At 38.6% G+C, this 16,012-nt stretch overlaps 1 protein-coding gene and 1 long non-coding RNA gene across 5 annotated transcripts; one reads left to right on the top strand and one right to left on the bottom strand.

The window, feature by feature from the left end:
• Window positions 1-279: 279 nt before the first annotated feature.
• LOC117133416 lies at window positions 280-12,662 on the bottom strand. Its single transcript, XR_004457204.1, has 2 exons — window positions 9,968-12,662; window positions 280-9,876 (listed from the first exon to the last, which is right to left on the bottom strand). It is a non-coding gene; the product is annotated as an uncharacterized LOC117133416 (long non-coding RNA).
• Window positions 12,663-13,075: 413 nt separating this feature from the next.
• Window positions 13,076-15,375, top strand: LOC103844308. Of its 4 annotated transcripts, XM_009121111.3 has the most exons (7): window positions 13,076-13,394; window positions 13,828-13,967; window positions 14,095-14,166; window positions 14,281-14,308; window positions 14,357-14,445; window positions 14,531-15,022; window positions 15,111-15,375. In XM_009121111.3, the coding sequence occupies exons 1-7, from the start codon at window positions 13,280-13,282 to the stop codon at window positions 15,150-15,152; spliced, it is 978 nt and encodes a 325-aa protein (XP_009119359.1). In that variant the 5' UTR covers window positions 13,076-13,279; the 3' UTR covers window positions 15,153-15,375. The 4 variants fall into 4 exon arrangements, 1 of the variants encoding a protein (XP_009119359.1); XR_004457152.1 differs by lacking the exon at window positions 15,111-15,375 and having other exon boundaries at window positions 13,108-13,394; window positions 13,828-14,164; window positions 14,422-14,445; window positions 14,531-14,748; XR_004457150.1 differs by lacking the exon at window positions 15,111-15,375 and having other exon boundaries at window positions 13,142-13,394; window positions 13,828-14,164; window positions 14,244-14,308; window positions 14,422-14,445; window positions 14,531-14,748.
• The last annotated feature ends 637 nt before the right edge of the window (window positions 15,376-16,012 follow it).

Here is a 16,012-nt window from a genome sequence, read left to right as displayed (position 1 = left end):
GCATTGGTGAAGATATGAAAGCCAGCCATGTGTTTCAGTAGTTCACCGCGAATCATATTGACCTTCGGTCGGACGCCATATTTAAGATGGGAGATGAGCTAGAGTCTAGATTTTCTTCGTTCCATGCGCGATATTTGAACTCACACAGTGCAACATTCAAATTTCCGGATGATGACGTTATAAAGCCTACACGCTGCCTCGATGGCCATGATTACACGGTGGATTTTGAAGGAATCTGCAAAAACTGCAGGCTATTTTGGATATGTTGCAATATTTCTCATATGCTTTAAACAAAGCCTTTTAAGAAGTTTTCGTTTTAATGCTAGCTCTGTTTTATTGTTATATCCGTTTTAATGTAGAAAATGTTATCTCCCTTTTAATGTTATTGTAACGACCCGGTTTTGTTAAATCGGTATGGTTTAATTTAAAACAATTATGAGTGAAAACCAAAGCCAATCTCATTAACTAAATCGTGGGCGTATATATAAGAGTTTGTGTAACCCTAAAATATACGTCAAGCCGTCAACCCACCTCGTGATTATTTGTTCTTCTCTTCACCCCCACTCATGTTTGCTTGCAATCAAAGCCACCATTGTTGGTGGTACGCCAGATCCGAGAGCTTAAAGAGATGAGTCACTGGATCCATTACCATGCCATCTCATGCGTTGATAAAGTGAGCAAAGTCAAGAGATAGATCGCGAGCAAGCCCGAGCTACCATCACCACCACTGATCCGTTTCCCCACGAACCATCCATCATCGATAGCCACCGCCGTGATGCCACAACCTTTGCTAGTCCAAGATCAATCGCAAGTGCTTTGTGGTTGGTATAATATCGATCCGATAAGTGAACGTGAGAAGGAGATGCACAAAGAGGAGCCACCGTCTCACCACCGCGGCACCGAGCGGATCCCCCGTTGTAAGCTTTGAGCCACAGCCGCTTAACCGACTACCACCGATATGCTTTGCCATGAACCGTGAGCCACCGGAGAGCTGAGCCGTGTCACCAAAGATCTAGCCGTTCAAACCGTAGCTATTTCCGAGAAGGTTAATTGTATCATAAGTTGTTTCTTGTGATACAAGAAATATATTTAACGTACACGTTTAACATGGCATGCGTAGGAAGGAATCAAAGACCTTATCGGTGATTTGTTTGCCAAGTCAACTCTAAAGCCTAGACATTTGACGAGACATATCAGTTCCTGAGTATTATCCGACGAATCTCTAATATTGGCTAAGGTGAGGGCTATTCCGTAGATCCCGTACCAGTGTAGAATTCTCTCTATCGTAGTTTAGATTTCGAATCATGATCCCTCTGTTTGAAATGAATCTGTTTGAGTCTTGTTTGTTAGTTAGCTCATTCATTGTAAATTGGAACTAGGGGTCTAGAGGATTCAACCGTTGATTTGATTGTGTGATGTTAAGAAATGCGATATATATATGTATGTTTACATAGTTATGATTAGGGACTATGTGAGTGGGCGGGGGTCCAGAGATGTCTGGACTAGCGACGCAGCTTTGTTGGGCGGGGTCTCAGAGACGTCTGGGCTAGCGACGCAGATTGTGTGGGGCGTGGATGCAGAGACGTTTGCATTCGACGCAGCTTTGGAGGGCGGGGGTACAGAGACAGACTGTACTAGCGACGCAGCGTATGTATATATATATCCGTATGAGGAGATGCGGGGTGTATGGACTAGCTATATGTTATCATCGCATTGTTTGTGTTGTGTGATGCTTTAGGCGTCTTGTTTGTTCATGTTAGAGCTAAACTTCCATAGTGGGAATTCTATTACTCAAGTCAGTGGTTTGCGTGTTTAGCATCCCCATACCTCACGGAGTAACTCACCTGTTGCTCACCCCTCTTCTTCCCCCTTGCAGGTGCGCTTATCGAGTATTGGATATCTGAACGGTTTGGTGTCTTTGGGATAATTTATTTAATTCGGTTTTGATTACTAATTTATACGAATTTTAGATTCGATTTATTTTGATATATTTTTATACTTCAATTTACAAATGTATTTCTTTTAAAATTATTTTATTAAATATTATGTTATGTTGTTCGATTTGGAATAATTCGGTTTAATTCGATATTTCACCGGTAGTAACACACCGTTCTCGAGAGAGGAGGAGACGGGTGTTACAATTTGGTATCAGAGCGGGGTTCCGTCCCGGCTCTGACCCGGGATGGCGATTTATTGGGACGTGGTTTCGACGTGGTTTCGACTCGGTTTTAATTCAGCTTAAACGGTTTTAAGGATTTTTGAATATGGGGATTTGGGAGTTTTAAGAAAAAGAAAAATACAGCACCTTTTCGTTCAGAAACTTCTAACCCAAGTGTCTTTTTATTGATGATGAGTTTATCATCGTCATCCGTTCTCTAGCTAACAGGGTTTCAGTGAGATGTTCGACAGATGGATGATGTCACAGCTCAACAGATTGCTCAGGTGTGTATCAGGTTCGTCAGCCGTGTTCGAAGATTGTCTGCATGTGGATATGTGACATTGTTGCCACCATTCTAACTTCAAGCCATCGCTCCACGAGGTTTTGTTATTGGAGATTATGTGGTATGAGATGTGAGCCATGAGTTGGCATGTGTTATTCGTGTGTATGAGTATATTTATTGCCTTGGAGGCATGGTTATTTTGTAAACTCGTGGGGATCGCTTTTGGATTGGGTGCGACAGCTTGCGTTGTGTGATATTGGAGTTACGCTTGGTATGTTTTCCAGTTTTTGGCAGTGTTGATAATTTCAGAGATGTGTCAGCTCGGACAGCTGACATAGAAACGTTGGGAGCTATTTATATTGATTGTGGTGTACCAGTTATACTTGGAAGGCTGAACAGAGATAAAATTGTGTTTTGTGATATCATTTTTGGGATGGAGTTATCACAACAGCGAGTACTGTTGGATTGCCTGAGGGCAAAAGTTCATATTTCTGGAGCAGAGCAGATTTTATTTGCATACATGCTACATGCAGAGGAGTTATTGGATATGAGGAGTAATGGATTTGGGCGATCATTTCGATGGTCAACATGAGTCGCAGGATCTTCTAGTTATCTCAGAGTATGGAGATGTATTTGAGGCCATGGAAGGGCCGTCACCAGCCAGAGGAGATGTTCTTACGTTCAAGTTGAAGGCAAGGACAACACCGGTTTCACGAGTTCTATATCGATTAGCGCCGGCAGAGATGGCTGAATTGAAAGAACATATGGAAGATTCATCAGACAAGAGATTTATCAGGCCGAGTAATTCGCCGTGGGGAGCACCAGTGTTGTTTGTAAAGCAAAAAAAAATGATGGGAGTTTCAGGCTTTGTATCAACTACATAAACTTGAACATGGTAACCATCATATTGATGAGTTGTTGAATTAGCTGCATGGAGGTTCATCGTTCTCGAAGGTTGTCTTGACATCAGGACATCATCAGATTGCTATAGTTGAGGAGTATGTACGGAATGTGGGTTTTCGTATACGTTATGGATATTATGAGTTTTGGTGAAATCATTTTGGATCGACGAATGCACCGATAGCATTTGAGAAGCTTAAGAATGATGTCTTTCGCGAACACTTGGACAAGTGCGCGATTGTACTCATCAACGACCCCATTGAGTTATTCTTGGAGTAGAGGGAGCATTATGAGCGTTTGCGGATTTTGTATTGATGCATGAGGATCAGGTCATTCAATATACATTGCATCAGTTGAGACCTCACGAGACCCACTATCCAATTCAAGATTCGTAGTGGCTGCAGTGGTATTTGCGTTATAGTTTTGGAGATTGTAATTGTACAGGAAGGAAGTTCAGATTCTTTGGGATCATTGGAGTCTGAAATCTATCTTCATTCATTAAAACTTGTATTTGGACAGTGCAGTTGGATTGAGTTGGTAGCAGGCTATATTTGGATATTGCATACCATCTGGTAAAGATAACCAGGTAACAAATGCCTTGGGTAGGCATATGAGCGACGTATCAGAAACCAAAGAGGTTCATGAGTTTACTGGGATATTTGCTAGTCTCAGATTGTGTGTCAGTACTGTCGACGGAGAGACAGATGGCCTTGGGACATTGGAGCAGGCAGTTTTGCTATGGAGAATACGCCAAGCGCATGCTAAAGTTATGGATTTGTAAAACGATCGAGATTGGGAGTATTGGATATCATTAGTGTTGAGCATGATAGTTTTGAGAAGGATATACCTGTAACGAAACCGAGTTGTGTGTTGGACGATAAGCTGTTAAGAAAAGGGATCTTATAGCAAATACATCACTCGTGTTTCTCTACCCATCGGGAACACCAAGGGGTACAAGGATATGAAGTGTTTACTATAATTGGTCTAGTATGAAGGGAGTTGTAGCTTCATTGCGTCACAGTGTCAGACATGTCAGATGGCTATGTCAGAGGATCAGTTATCTATCATGTTATTTTTGAGCTTGCTTTTGCCAGAGTGGACATGAGGCATGGTGATTATGGACGTTGTTATTGGATTTTTAAATCACCATATGTGGAAAGGATGCCACATGGGTAGTCATGGATAGACTTACCAAGTCAGCCCATTTTCTAAGTAATTAAGAAAACAGTTAGAGCTAATAAGTTTGAGTAGACTTACATTATTGAGTCTGGGAGGTTTCATGGATGTCAACATTGTATCGGATTGGGATTCGAAGTTCACTACATTTTTGGAGTCACTCAGAAGAAACTTGGGCCAAAGATCCACATGAATACAACTTATTATCAGCATACAGATGGTTAGTTAAAGAGAACTATTCAGACTTAGAGAACATACTCAGGGATTACCTCTTACAGTGGGATGGAAGATCGAAAAGCATTACATCTAGCAAAGTTTGCCTACATCGAAAATTATTGTTCGAGCATTGAGATGACACTGTATGAGGCTATTTATGGTAGGCTTTGTCGTATACCACTTTGTTAGACCAAAGTGAGGGAGTGACATGAGTTAGAACTATTAATGGTTTAAGAGATGGTATAGCAAATGGGCATGCTCAAGGATTGGCTTTGGGAAGCCCATGACGGCAGAGGATTTATGCAGCTAAGTGCCGTAAGGATTTGGAGTTACATATGGGCGACCTAATGTACTTGAAAATAATGACATTTCAGGAAGGACTTAAGACTCATAAGCTGAAGCAACTTAGACCGAGGTACATTGGACTATATCTTTCGGTGGAGCGAATTGAAGCAGTTGATTGCAGTTATTTTATCATCCGTGTATCAAATTCCCATGACGTATGCCATGTGCCAGCTTTGAGAAACATTGGGAGAGAGCCGGAGCTCATTTTGCAGCCTTCGCCAAGTGAGAAAAAAAAAAAATTAATTACCTGCACCTTGCCGCCCAGTGGATATTATAAATTGGCAAGGGAAAGAGGTTCAGAGAATGATGACTATGTTTGCAAAATTTGTTGAAAGAAAGACAAAATCTAGGAGGAGACCTAAAAGACCGAGACTCAGATGAGAATTGATGATCCAAAACTTTTTCAGGATGATATTAGACAACCGGCTCAGGATTTAAATTCGAGGACGAATTCTTTATAAGTGGGGGAGAATTGTAACGACCCGGTTTTGTTAAATCGGTATGGTTTAATTTAAAACAATTATGAGTGAAAACCAAAGCCAATCTCATTAACTAAATCGTGGGCGTATATATAAGAGTTTGTGTAACCCTAAAATATACGTCAAGCCGTCAACCCACCTCGTGATTATTTGTTCTTCTCTTCACCCCCACTCATGTTTGCTTGCGATCAAAGCCACCATTGTTGGTGGTACGCCAGATCCGAGAGCTTAAAGAGATGAGTCACTGGATCCATTACCATGCCATCTCATGCGTTGATAAAGTGAGCAAAGTCAAGAGATAGATCGCGAGCAAGCCCGAGCTACCATCACCACCACTGATCCGTTTCCCCACGAACCATCCATCACCGATAGCCACCGCCGTGATGCCACAACCTTTGCTAGTCCAAGATCAATCGCAAGTGCTTTGTGGTTGGTATAATATCGATCCGATAAGTGAACGTGAGAAGGAGATGCACAAAGAGGAGCCACCGTCTCACCACCGCGGCACCGAGCGGATCCCCCGTTGTAAGCTTTGAGCCACAGCCGCTTAACCGACTACCACCGATATGCTTTGCCATGAACCGTGAGCCACCGGAGAGCTGAGCCGTGTCACCAAAGATCTAGCCGTTCAAACCGTAGCTATTTCCGAGAAGGTTAATTGTATCATAAGTTGTTTCTTGTGATACAAGAAATATATTTAACGTACACGTTTAACATGGCATGCGTAGGAAGGAATCAAAGACCTTATCGGTGATTTGTTTGCCAAGTCAACTCTAAAGCCTAGACATTTGACGAGACATATCAGTTCCTGAGTATTATCCGACGAATCTCTAATATTGGCTAAGGTGAGGGCTATTCCGTAGATCCCGTACCAGTGTAGAATTCTCTCTATCGTAGTTTAGATTTCGAATCATGATCCCTCTGTTTGAAATGAATCTGTTTGAGTCTTGTTTGTTAGTTAGCTCATTCATTGTAAATTGGAACTAGGGGTCTAGAGGATTCAACCGTTGATTTGATTGTGTGATGTTAAGAAATGCGATATATATATGTATGTTTACATAGTTATGATTAGGGACTATGTGAGTGGGCGGGGGTCCAGAGATGTCTGGACTAGCGACGCAGCTTTGGTGGGCGGGGGCTCAGAGACGTCTGGGCTAGCGACGCAGATTGTGTGGGGCGTGGATGCAGAGACGTTTGCATTCGACGCAGCTTTGGAGGGCGGGGGTACAGAGACAGACTGTACTAGCGACGCAGCGTATGTATATATATATCCGTATGAGGAGATGCGGGGTGTATGGACTAGCTATATGTTATCATCGCATTGTTTGTGTTGTGTGATCCTTTAGACGTCTTGTTTGTTCATGTTAGAGCTAAACTTCCATAGTGCGAGTTATATTACTCAAGTCAGTGGTTTGCGTGTTTAGCATCCCCATACCTCACGGAGTAACTCACCTGTTGCTCACCCTTCTTCTTCCCCCTTGCAGGTGCGCTTATCGAGTATTGGATATCTGAACGGTTTGGTGTCTTTGGGATAATTTATTTAATTCGGTTTTGATTACTAATTTATACGAATTTTAGATTCGATTTATTTTGATATATTTTTATACTTCAATTTACAAATGTATTTCTTTTAAAATTATTTTATTAAATATTATGTTATGTTGTTCGATTTGGAATAATTCGGTTTAATTCGATATTTCACCGGTAGTAACACACCGTTCTCGAGAGAGGAGGAGACGGGTGTTACAGTTATCTCCGTAAAGTATTGTATATTAGGGTGTATGACTTTGTACACCGTATATTAGGGTGTACACCATATAATGTATATTAGGGTAAACAACTTTGTACACCGTATTCGAGATATATGTATCAACAATATTATCATTTATAAGGATCTGTACACCAAATATTATTATAAAATAAGTCACCCAACTTTATTTTTGTATTGGTGGTAACATTAAATTTTGTATTTAACTCACCCAACATCTTTAAGTTACTCCTATATTTAAGTAGGTAGATTCATAAGCGCTATCTATACATAGAAAACTATTTCCCATCTTGAAAATAGTATGCCACAAGGACAACTTGCATATGTTCCCCCACGAAGTCATATTGAAAATCATTCAACTTGTTGGATAGGGATCCTTTTCCTACCTTGGAGGTTTCATCCAGGCTGGGAAAGTTGGATACAGACTTGTCCATTCTCAATCCATATTACGAACGTGCAACGTGAGTCCTATGCTCGATTTCACTTCTTGTCAAATCGGCAAATTTGGTAAGTTTAGGAACTTTTTCGTCAATGCGTTAATGCTGGTAACATAACTGCTGTTTACTACGAAGGGTTCCATCGAGCAACACTTTTTGGACTTGAGCAGGGTATCTAAGTATTGGAGGCCAATGTTCCTACGCATGAATTGTCAACCCTAGCAATGGGCATATTCTATGTATGCCTTGGTCGAGATAAGGAAGCCATCAATGTGTTTCAGCAGTTTGGACCCAATAACAATGTGCTTATGTCGGACGATGTATTTGAAATGGCAGATGAGCTACAGTTTAGATTGTCATTGTTCCATGCGCCAACATTGAACACCTATGCTTCGACCTTCAAATTTTCGGATGATGAGGTAATCCCGACACCTACATGTGAATTCGTACATGATATCAATTTCGCTTTGGAAGGTACTTGCAAACACTACAGGCTCTATTGGATCAGTTTAAATATTTTGCACATGCTGTAAAACATAACTTTTGCAAGATTCTTTTGTACTTGAGAATCCTCTTTATCCAATATGTATGCGTTAAACTTTTTTACTGAGTTATGCACCTTACGGTGTACAACTCCTTTCATTCACCGTTTTACGTAAACTTTGTACACCACGATTAATTAACACATATAAAAATTAATAAATATAGAGAAAATATACGGTTCCGGTTATCATAGAAAATATAACTTTGTACCCCACCGCTTGTAAAGTATCCAAAACGGAGTTACTTATGTAATAGTCAAAAACAGTTATCATAAACCTTTTGCAACCCTTGACAATGTCAGTTAAGAATTTTGGTTTTCCCAATGGTCGCATATATTCATCACTCCGCCATATTATTTCTCTATATAAATACCCTCTAACACTATCATTATATCACACAACGGATTCCAATACAAGCAAAAAAGAAGCAGGAAGATTCATCTGTCCGAGAATACAATACATCGTTTTTGGTAGGGGGTCTTCTTCAAAATCACAACCATGAAACATTGGTGAAGATGTATCGAGATGGCTTAAGGGAGGACATACGGTCGGCGATCAGTTCATATGAGTTCTCGACCATTGACGACATCATGCATGCAGCATTCCAAGTTGAAGAAGGTGAAAGTTCGTCTGAATCGAAGGGTTCTCCGACTGAATCAGATGAATCGTCAAAACGCCCGAAAAAAGGCTAGAACAGAATACAAGCATAAGGAGGACCCAGAAAACGACCATTCATATGACGCTGGTGGTCGTGTACATCAAATACTCTGGAAGAAGGGAGTGAGGAGGCGTCCGACAGTGAGTTAGATCTTAAGAATTATCAGGAATACCTTCAGAATAATCACAAGTCAGGTCCTAAGTCTAGTGCAGAATCGTACTGATAGTTAACTATTTACAATTGTTTACATATCACATTTCCGGTTTTATTCATATTTGTTGTTTATTAACTTATCACATTTCCGGTTTTATTTTTAATTAATTTAAAACACAGGGTTGAGATAACAAAATCTTGTATGTCTATAATGTTTGATTGAAATGGACGCATGTTCCTAATTGTTTGGTTACAAATCAGTTGTATATAAATCAGTTTTTTTTGCTACAAATCAGTTGTTTGTTGTATATAAATTTCAATGTCTCAGAATATTATATAATATTTGTTGTATATAAAATGTTGTTTGGCTACAGTTTTTTTATTTGTTGTTTATTTTTAAAAAACTTTAATTTAAAACACTAATCAGATAACAATTACATAATTTTTTGCCGTGACACGAAAATATTTAAACAAAAGTTAATTAAAATGAAAGCAAATTACATAATTTCAGATATTTCTTAACCCTCAACCCTCAACCCTTAACCCTCACCTCTTAACCCTCAACCCTAAACCCTTAAACCTATCCCTATACATAAACCCTTAAGTAACTCCTTAAAATGTTTCAGCTCTTCACGCAGTTGAGCAATTTCATGCTGCATCTTCCTTCTAGTCTCTAGCTCCTCACGTGCCTCCTTCTTTAATTCATCTATCTCTTCCTCGAAAGTTGTAATACAGTCATGTCGAATGTGCTCGTCATCATCCTGGATAAGAGAACAAAAAATTGTTTAGTTTATGAGATTATTTAGTTTGTGAGATGGTCACAAAAAAATGTTTAGTTTATGAGATTGTCACCTTAAAATCTTTGCAGACGTATTAACTCCTTTCATTAACGTCGGTTTCCACTGTGATCGGTTCACCGCAAGAACAATGTTTTGGTATGCAATGAAGAGCATAGATGACTAACTCACGCCAGTCGATGTCCCTTTTCCATTGCTTCACATCAGCCTAGTAAGGATCTCCCATTGCCGATTCTTGAGTACAGAAAAGATCGAGAAATTGTTTTTTGTGCTTATGGAAATAGATGTATGCTTGATTTAAACAACTCAACCCTTTCGGCTTAAATAGGACAATGCCTAATGCCTATATTTGGCATCGCTCCTAATGGCTATATTTGCCACCGATCCTGACGGCTATATGTTGTAACAGCTACATTTCAAATTGTACCTAACGGCTAAATTTTGGGTAGCGGCTATAACGGCTATTTTTAAAATCAATTAGATCAATATTGACGGATATGTAAAGTTCGATTATAGAAAACTCCATTATTAAGAATCATTTTAAAATTTATAAATAATAACGGCTATTATTTACATTGATAGTAACGTATATGTAAACTTCAACTATCGAACACTCCACTATACCTATACACTATTAATTATAAAATGGTGTATGTATTAACAGTGTACATAATAATGGTGTACATAGTTTCGTCTGTACACCAAGTAATGTACACCAGATCTTGTACACAATGTCATGTACACCAGGTCTTATATACAAGATCATATATACCAGGTCTTCTTATACATGATCTAGTAACGGCTATTATTTAGATCGATAGTAACGGATATGTAAAGTTCAACTATAGAACACTCCACTATATCTTTACACTATTAATTATTAAATGGTGTATATATCTCTACAAAATTAATTATAAAATGGTTTACATATTAATTGTATACGTAATAATGGTGTACAGACGAAACTCTGTACACCAAGTAATGTACACCAAATCTTGTATACAAGGTCATGTACACCATATCAATACTATTGATTATAAAATAGTGACATATTAATTGTGTACCATATTAACGGTGTACACAATTTCGTCTGTACACCTTATCATGTACACCATTAGACAATAAATACCATAAGTATTTAAAAAAGATAAACACCATAAGTCCCAACACTGACATTACAAAATAACTCCCACAGTGACAACATGCATACGTACACCGTTCGCAAAATAAATTACTTCATACGACACGCTTCTTTGTTATCAAACAAAGTATATTCTCCACTTCAAAACCCATCATGGTAGGGGTTCTTTACATGATTTTTTTATTGTGACATGTTATGGAACACCTGCTACATTTTTTTTCTTTCGGAACTTCCTATTATTCGGACCTTTTTCGATACCGCTGGGATCGCTCCTCGACGTTCATATGTAATCTCTACCATCATCTATGTAATCTTTAAATGATGATGTAGATTTCTCATTTGAAGTACGCTGCTTCTTTCCAGCTGACCCACTGCCTTTCCTCGAAGATTTGTCCATAGACTTTGCTCCCACTCCCGTGTTTGGAGCCATCTCACCACGTACACCTACATCTTTCGTGTTCGTACGCCCATCTGCCTCTCCTTCCCCATTTTTCCCATCGTCCCATTCACAGTTTCTTAAAACAAAATCATTCCAACCATTGTAATCATAATCTTTCTCATCCACTTCATCCTCTTCATACTCTTCATCCTCATCTTCATCGTCTTCACCGTCTTTATCGTCTTCTTCCTCTCTTCATATGTCTTCCTGAACCTCACAATCTTTGTTGTCCACCTTTTCCTCGACTTCGCTGGCTGTCGCAGCCTTGTTCGACAATTCGAAAGACTTCACAACATAAACAGCTTCTACTTCTTCAACATGCCTCATAATAGTATCATCGTCAAGCACATCTATTTCACACTCTTCCAACTCATTACCAGTGACGACATCCACCTCACCTACAACAACCCCTGATGTACTTCCAACTCGCAGCTCATTCATGTCATCAACTCCATTACTAGTGCCAACGCATCCCCTCGGCCTGAGGAATATCAGTTTCCCATCAACTATCTCCCTAAATGTAACAAAAATGTTTGCCGACTTGTCCACTTTCCGGACCGAAGTAAATATTTTCAAGTCCTCAGGGTTGGAAATTTGAAGTGGATATTGGCTTTCATCCGTCACAGCAGATACAACGCCATGAAGCCAATATGAGAGCTCAACGATAAGAGACACTCCTATGAGGCCATATTCCTCTATGCTTTTTTGTTTGAGCATATCTAGACCGGTTATAAGCTCCACATCGATTGCCCTCCTCATTCTGTCGTTGTCAATCTTGAAATCCCAATCACCACTGTCGTACTGAATCCACCTCCCAGCCATGACAACGATATAAGAATGATGAACACCTACAACAAAACCCAACTTTACTATAACCAAATTAAGCAAAACACGCAATAAATGAAGATTCCTTAAACACATATTGGACATCTGAAGTGTAATAAATGAAGTTCTCCATTACTACATTGTAATAAATGATGTGGTGTATGGCATGTTGGATTCATTACCTTGGTTGTTTGCAGCATGTATCCGCCTTCGAACTGTCTTTCTCGTCATAATTTTTGAAGCTAATCATACCACCACTGCCACTTTACAACCATATTTCTCCGATGTCTACAACAATAGCAAAATCGATACCTTCCCAAAGAGATATGGTTCGTTGCTTTTTATCAGCCAAATTACCGTAATATATTTTTTTAATTGACCACAATTAATGCTCTTCAAACTAACCACTCAGTTTTACCTATTCCTCCACCGTGTCACTCATGTTTTCCGGACAAAATACAGTGAAATTAGGTCGATTTGTTGGGCAATTTGGCCCAAAATAAAAGCCCAAGCTCATTTTTTCATTTTAAATTTGCTTTAAAAAAAATTGCGTGGTGTACACGCACTCGTCGCACACTTGTGTCGGAATAAAACGAACATGTTGCTTTGGGCAAAATCTCTGCGAGTCCCACCAACAACTTACCAAGTTTTTTGGACAAAAAGGTTAAAATTGTATGTCAAATATTTTCTCTCCTATTAGATTTTCCAATTTCTCAATTCAAACTGAAAGTGGTCCAACTAGCTAATTACAAACTCAAATTGCCATATTTGCTAATTTTCTCTTTAAATTAAAATATAAAATAAAAAGAAAAAGAGATGTGTCTAATTGAGACTTTTTGGAGCATATACTAGCATTTGATCCTTCAACTTCTGAACATTACTTTATAGCTCTCAGCATAACCTAGATTCCTCCGATTAGGGAAAGTTTAAGGTATTAGATTTTGCAGCAAAGAAATCCAGCGATGAGTCGTGGAAATTACAAGAACCCGTGTTTGAATATGCATCAGCCATGGGCTTTGCTTCTAGGCCATGGTATTAAGCGCATCGAAGGCAGGTCTTGGCCTGCGCCGGTTCGAGGTAGAAACCTGAATTTATCTCAAACAATCATATTCCGATTTTGAACTCTGTGTTTCGTATTAGATTTAGCTTTGTATTGTTTAGTTGCATCAACGCCGACCGTAACAGCACAGGTTTCAAAGTTGCTGTTGAGATAATCGGAATCGGAATAAAACTATACACACCGATATTAAGAGAATCTGAATCTGATAAACGCTTATGTCTCTGGAGTACAAAATCCTATCCCTGATTTTGAACTCTGAATTTTGCTGGGTGTGTCTGTGATTTTCGTTTTGTGATGTAAGATAAAACTCAGAATTTCGAAACAGGGTTTTAATAATTTGAATTTAGAATAAAAACTTCACCCATAAATTGAGCCTTGTACGAAAGAATTTGTGTTTGATTGGATACGTTAATCAGTTCTAAAATGATGGAAATTTTTTACCTTTTATAGGTCGTCTATGGATTCATGCTGCTAGCAAAGTTCCTGATGAAGCTACAATCAAAGCAATGGAAGCGTTTTATCAAGAAATTTACACTCTTGATGGGATCACCGATATTCAATTTCCCCAACATTACCCAGTTTCAAGATTAATAGATATTTTTACTAAAGATTAATAAGTTCTTGTTTAGATCTTGCGTATTTGAATTGCATAGGTCAATGTTCGAGCCTAAGGTGGGCCAGATTCGCATGGATATTATATGATTCAGTTTTGCTCGTATAGGATGTGTGGATGTTGTTGGCTGTGCCAGCTGCTATGAACTTCAGAACTGGGAGGCTTTATCTCAAGGTGTAGAACCATTTTGTTGTCTTCTTACTGTATTTCTGTTCTTTAAATATTAAATCCCTTCATTGTCGATATTCAATAGTATAATGAGCAAACCATAAATGTTTTCTGTATAAAAGGTGAGGCTTGAAGGACAAACCGCCACAGGTGAATACTCACTTCATCTGTTGGTTTTTACAGTTTTATTTTGATAAGCTATCGATCATTTTTTTTCATATTTCTACAAACTGATTATTCCGTTTGAGATGCTCGGCTACCAGGGAGTTTATAACTTAGAAAATAAGGTAATAAACTAAGTTTAACGCATAAGATTTGGGATGCGTAGAGTAGCAACATTTACTTGCTGTTTTTATTTATTTAATGAAACAGATTCATGCCGCAGCAGCGAGATGTCTTACGCGTTCCCAAACTCCTTTTGCGGTTAAATTCCCGCTTCCAGACCCAACATGCACCTTTTCTTTAAAACCGGGTTCTGTTTCCTCTACAACACAAGTGAAGAAAAGACTTAACACAGAACAGCTTCACAGTCTCACAGCAGCAATTGCGGGCGCACGAGCAGCGGCTACACAATTTTCTAACAAGGGAGAACGTCCGCGAACCGATGACACCAGTGACTACATTACTAAAAGCCAGAGCATAGCTACTGAAGACGATGCAGAGACCCTATATAACCTGGTTGATGGTTCTGAATATACCACAAATATGGAAGAAGGATGTAGCGTAAACTGCAACAAAGTGGAAGATCACACAAAATCGACAGTGAACTACAGTGTGGAATATAGTAAAAGAAGTGAAGCCACAAGGAGAGCTGACAGGAACACGAGTGTTGGTGAAAGAAGGTTTGATCCTGGAACTACGCGGGTACATTTATTTATACTAAAGTGCTTCTCACTGGAATAATTTTATTTCTTTTCTACTTTAATTAAGTTTTACATTGGGTATCTCTCAGATTACGGCCGCTGCAATAAGAAACCTGAAGCCATCATCTTAGGGTCTCCGGGTGCGGCTACGGGTTACGAGAGTTTGCGGATTAGCCGATGCAGATGGTTTTTACTTTTAAATGTTACTAGACTTTGATCCGCGCTTTAAAAGGCGGGACTACTAGACTTTGATCCGCGCTTTAAAAGGGGGGCTTATTTTTTGTTAACACACTTATTAATCTGTATGTTTATTAAATATGTTTAAGCCTCGGAATTTGGTTCAGTTTCAACTTTTTTTTTGGTTCGGTTCTGATTCAAGCCTCGGAATTTGTTATATAGATATATGAATGGTTCGGTTATTTATGAATTTTGGGTTTGGTTCCGATATGGTTATTTGGTTTTCGTTTTGGTTCGAATAATAATGTTAGGAACTCAAAATAATTTTGGGTCTAATTTGATTCTAGCTTGGTTTCCACTTTTTGATAATTTTGGATAGTTTGAGTAAAACAATCAGATTTTTGACTTTTAAAAAAATTTGAAATATTTAAACGGAAATGTTTTTTAAAGAAACTTTAACAAATTAAATATTTAATCGGGTAACCCGGCATTTTGAAAAGTTTAATTTATAAGTAATTCGAATATTCAATAATTTTTAAAAATAATATTACCATTAATTTAGGAGGACACTCCTGTAAATACTACCAAAATAAAGAGGATTTCAAAAATCGTAATTCAATTTTTAATAGTACTAGGTGACTCATCCGCACCCATGGGCAGACATTTTTTTAAACTAAAATACAATAATTTTGAGTAATATTTTATTAATTTTAGGTTTTCTTATATTATGTTATTTAATTAAGGTTTTATATATAAGTTTTTAGTTGCGGTGTTAACTTTTTTTTTTTGCAATATATTCAATATGGCCATGATA

The sequence above is a fragment of the Brassica rapa genome, chromosome A01 (genome assembly GCF_000309985.2).
Source record: "Brassica rapa cultivar Chiifu-401-42 chromosome A01, CAAS_Brap_v3.01, whole genome shotgun sequence".
NCBI classification, from domain to species: Eukaryota; Viridiplantae; Streptophyta; class Magnoliopsida; order Brassicales; family Brassicaceae; genus Brassica; species Brassica rapa.
Note: the sequence above shows the minus strand (reverse complement) of the source record. Positions and strands in the feature narration are given on the sequence as shown.

Bases quoted from the DNA above. Each gene is read 5' to 3' on its own strand.
- LOC103844308 (XM_009121111.3), top strand. From the start codon at position 13,280: ATGAGTCGTGGAAATTACAAGAACCCGTGTTTGAATATGCATCAGCCA. The intron at 13,968-14,094 runs ATAGATATTTTT...AGTTTTGCTCGT, and splicing joins ATTACCCAGTTTCAAGATTA to ATAGGATGTGTGGATGTTGT. The intron at 14,309-14,356 runs GTGAATACTCAC...TATTTTGATAAG, and splicing joins TGAAGGACAAACCGCCACAG to CTATCGATCATTTTTTTTCA.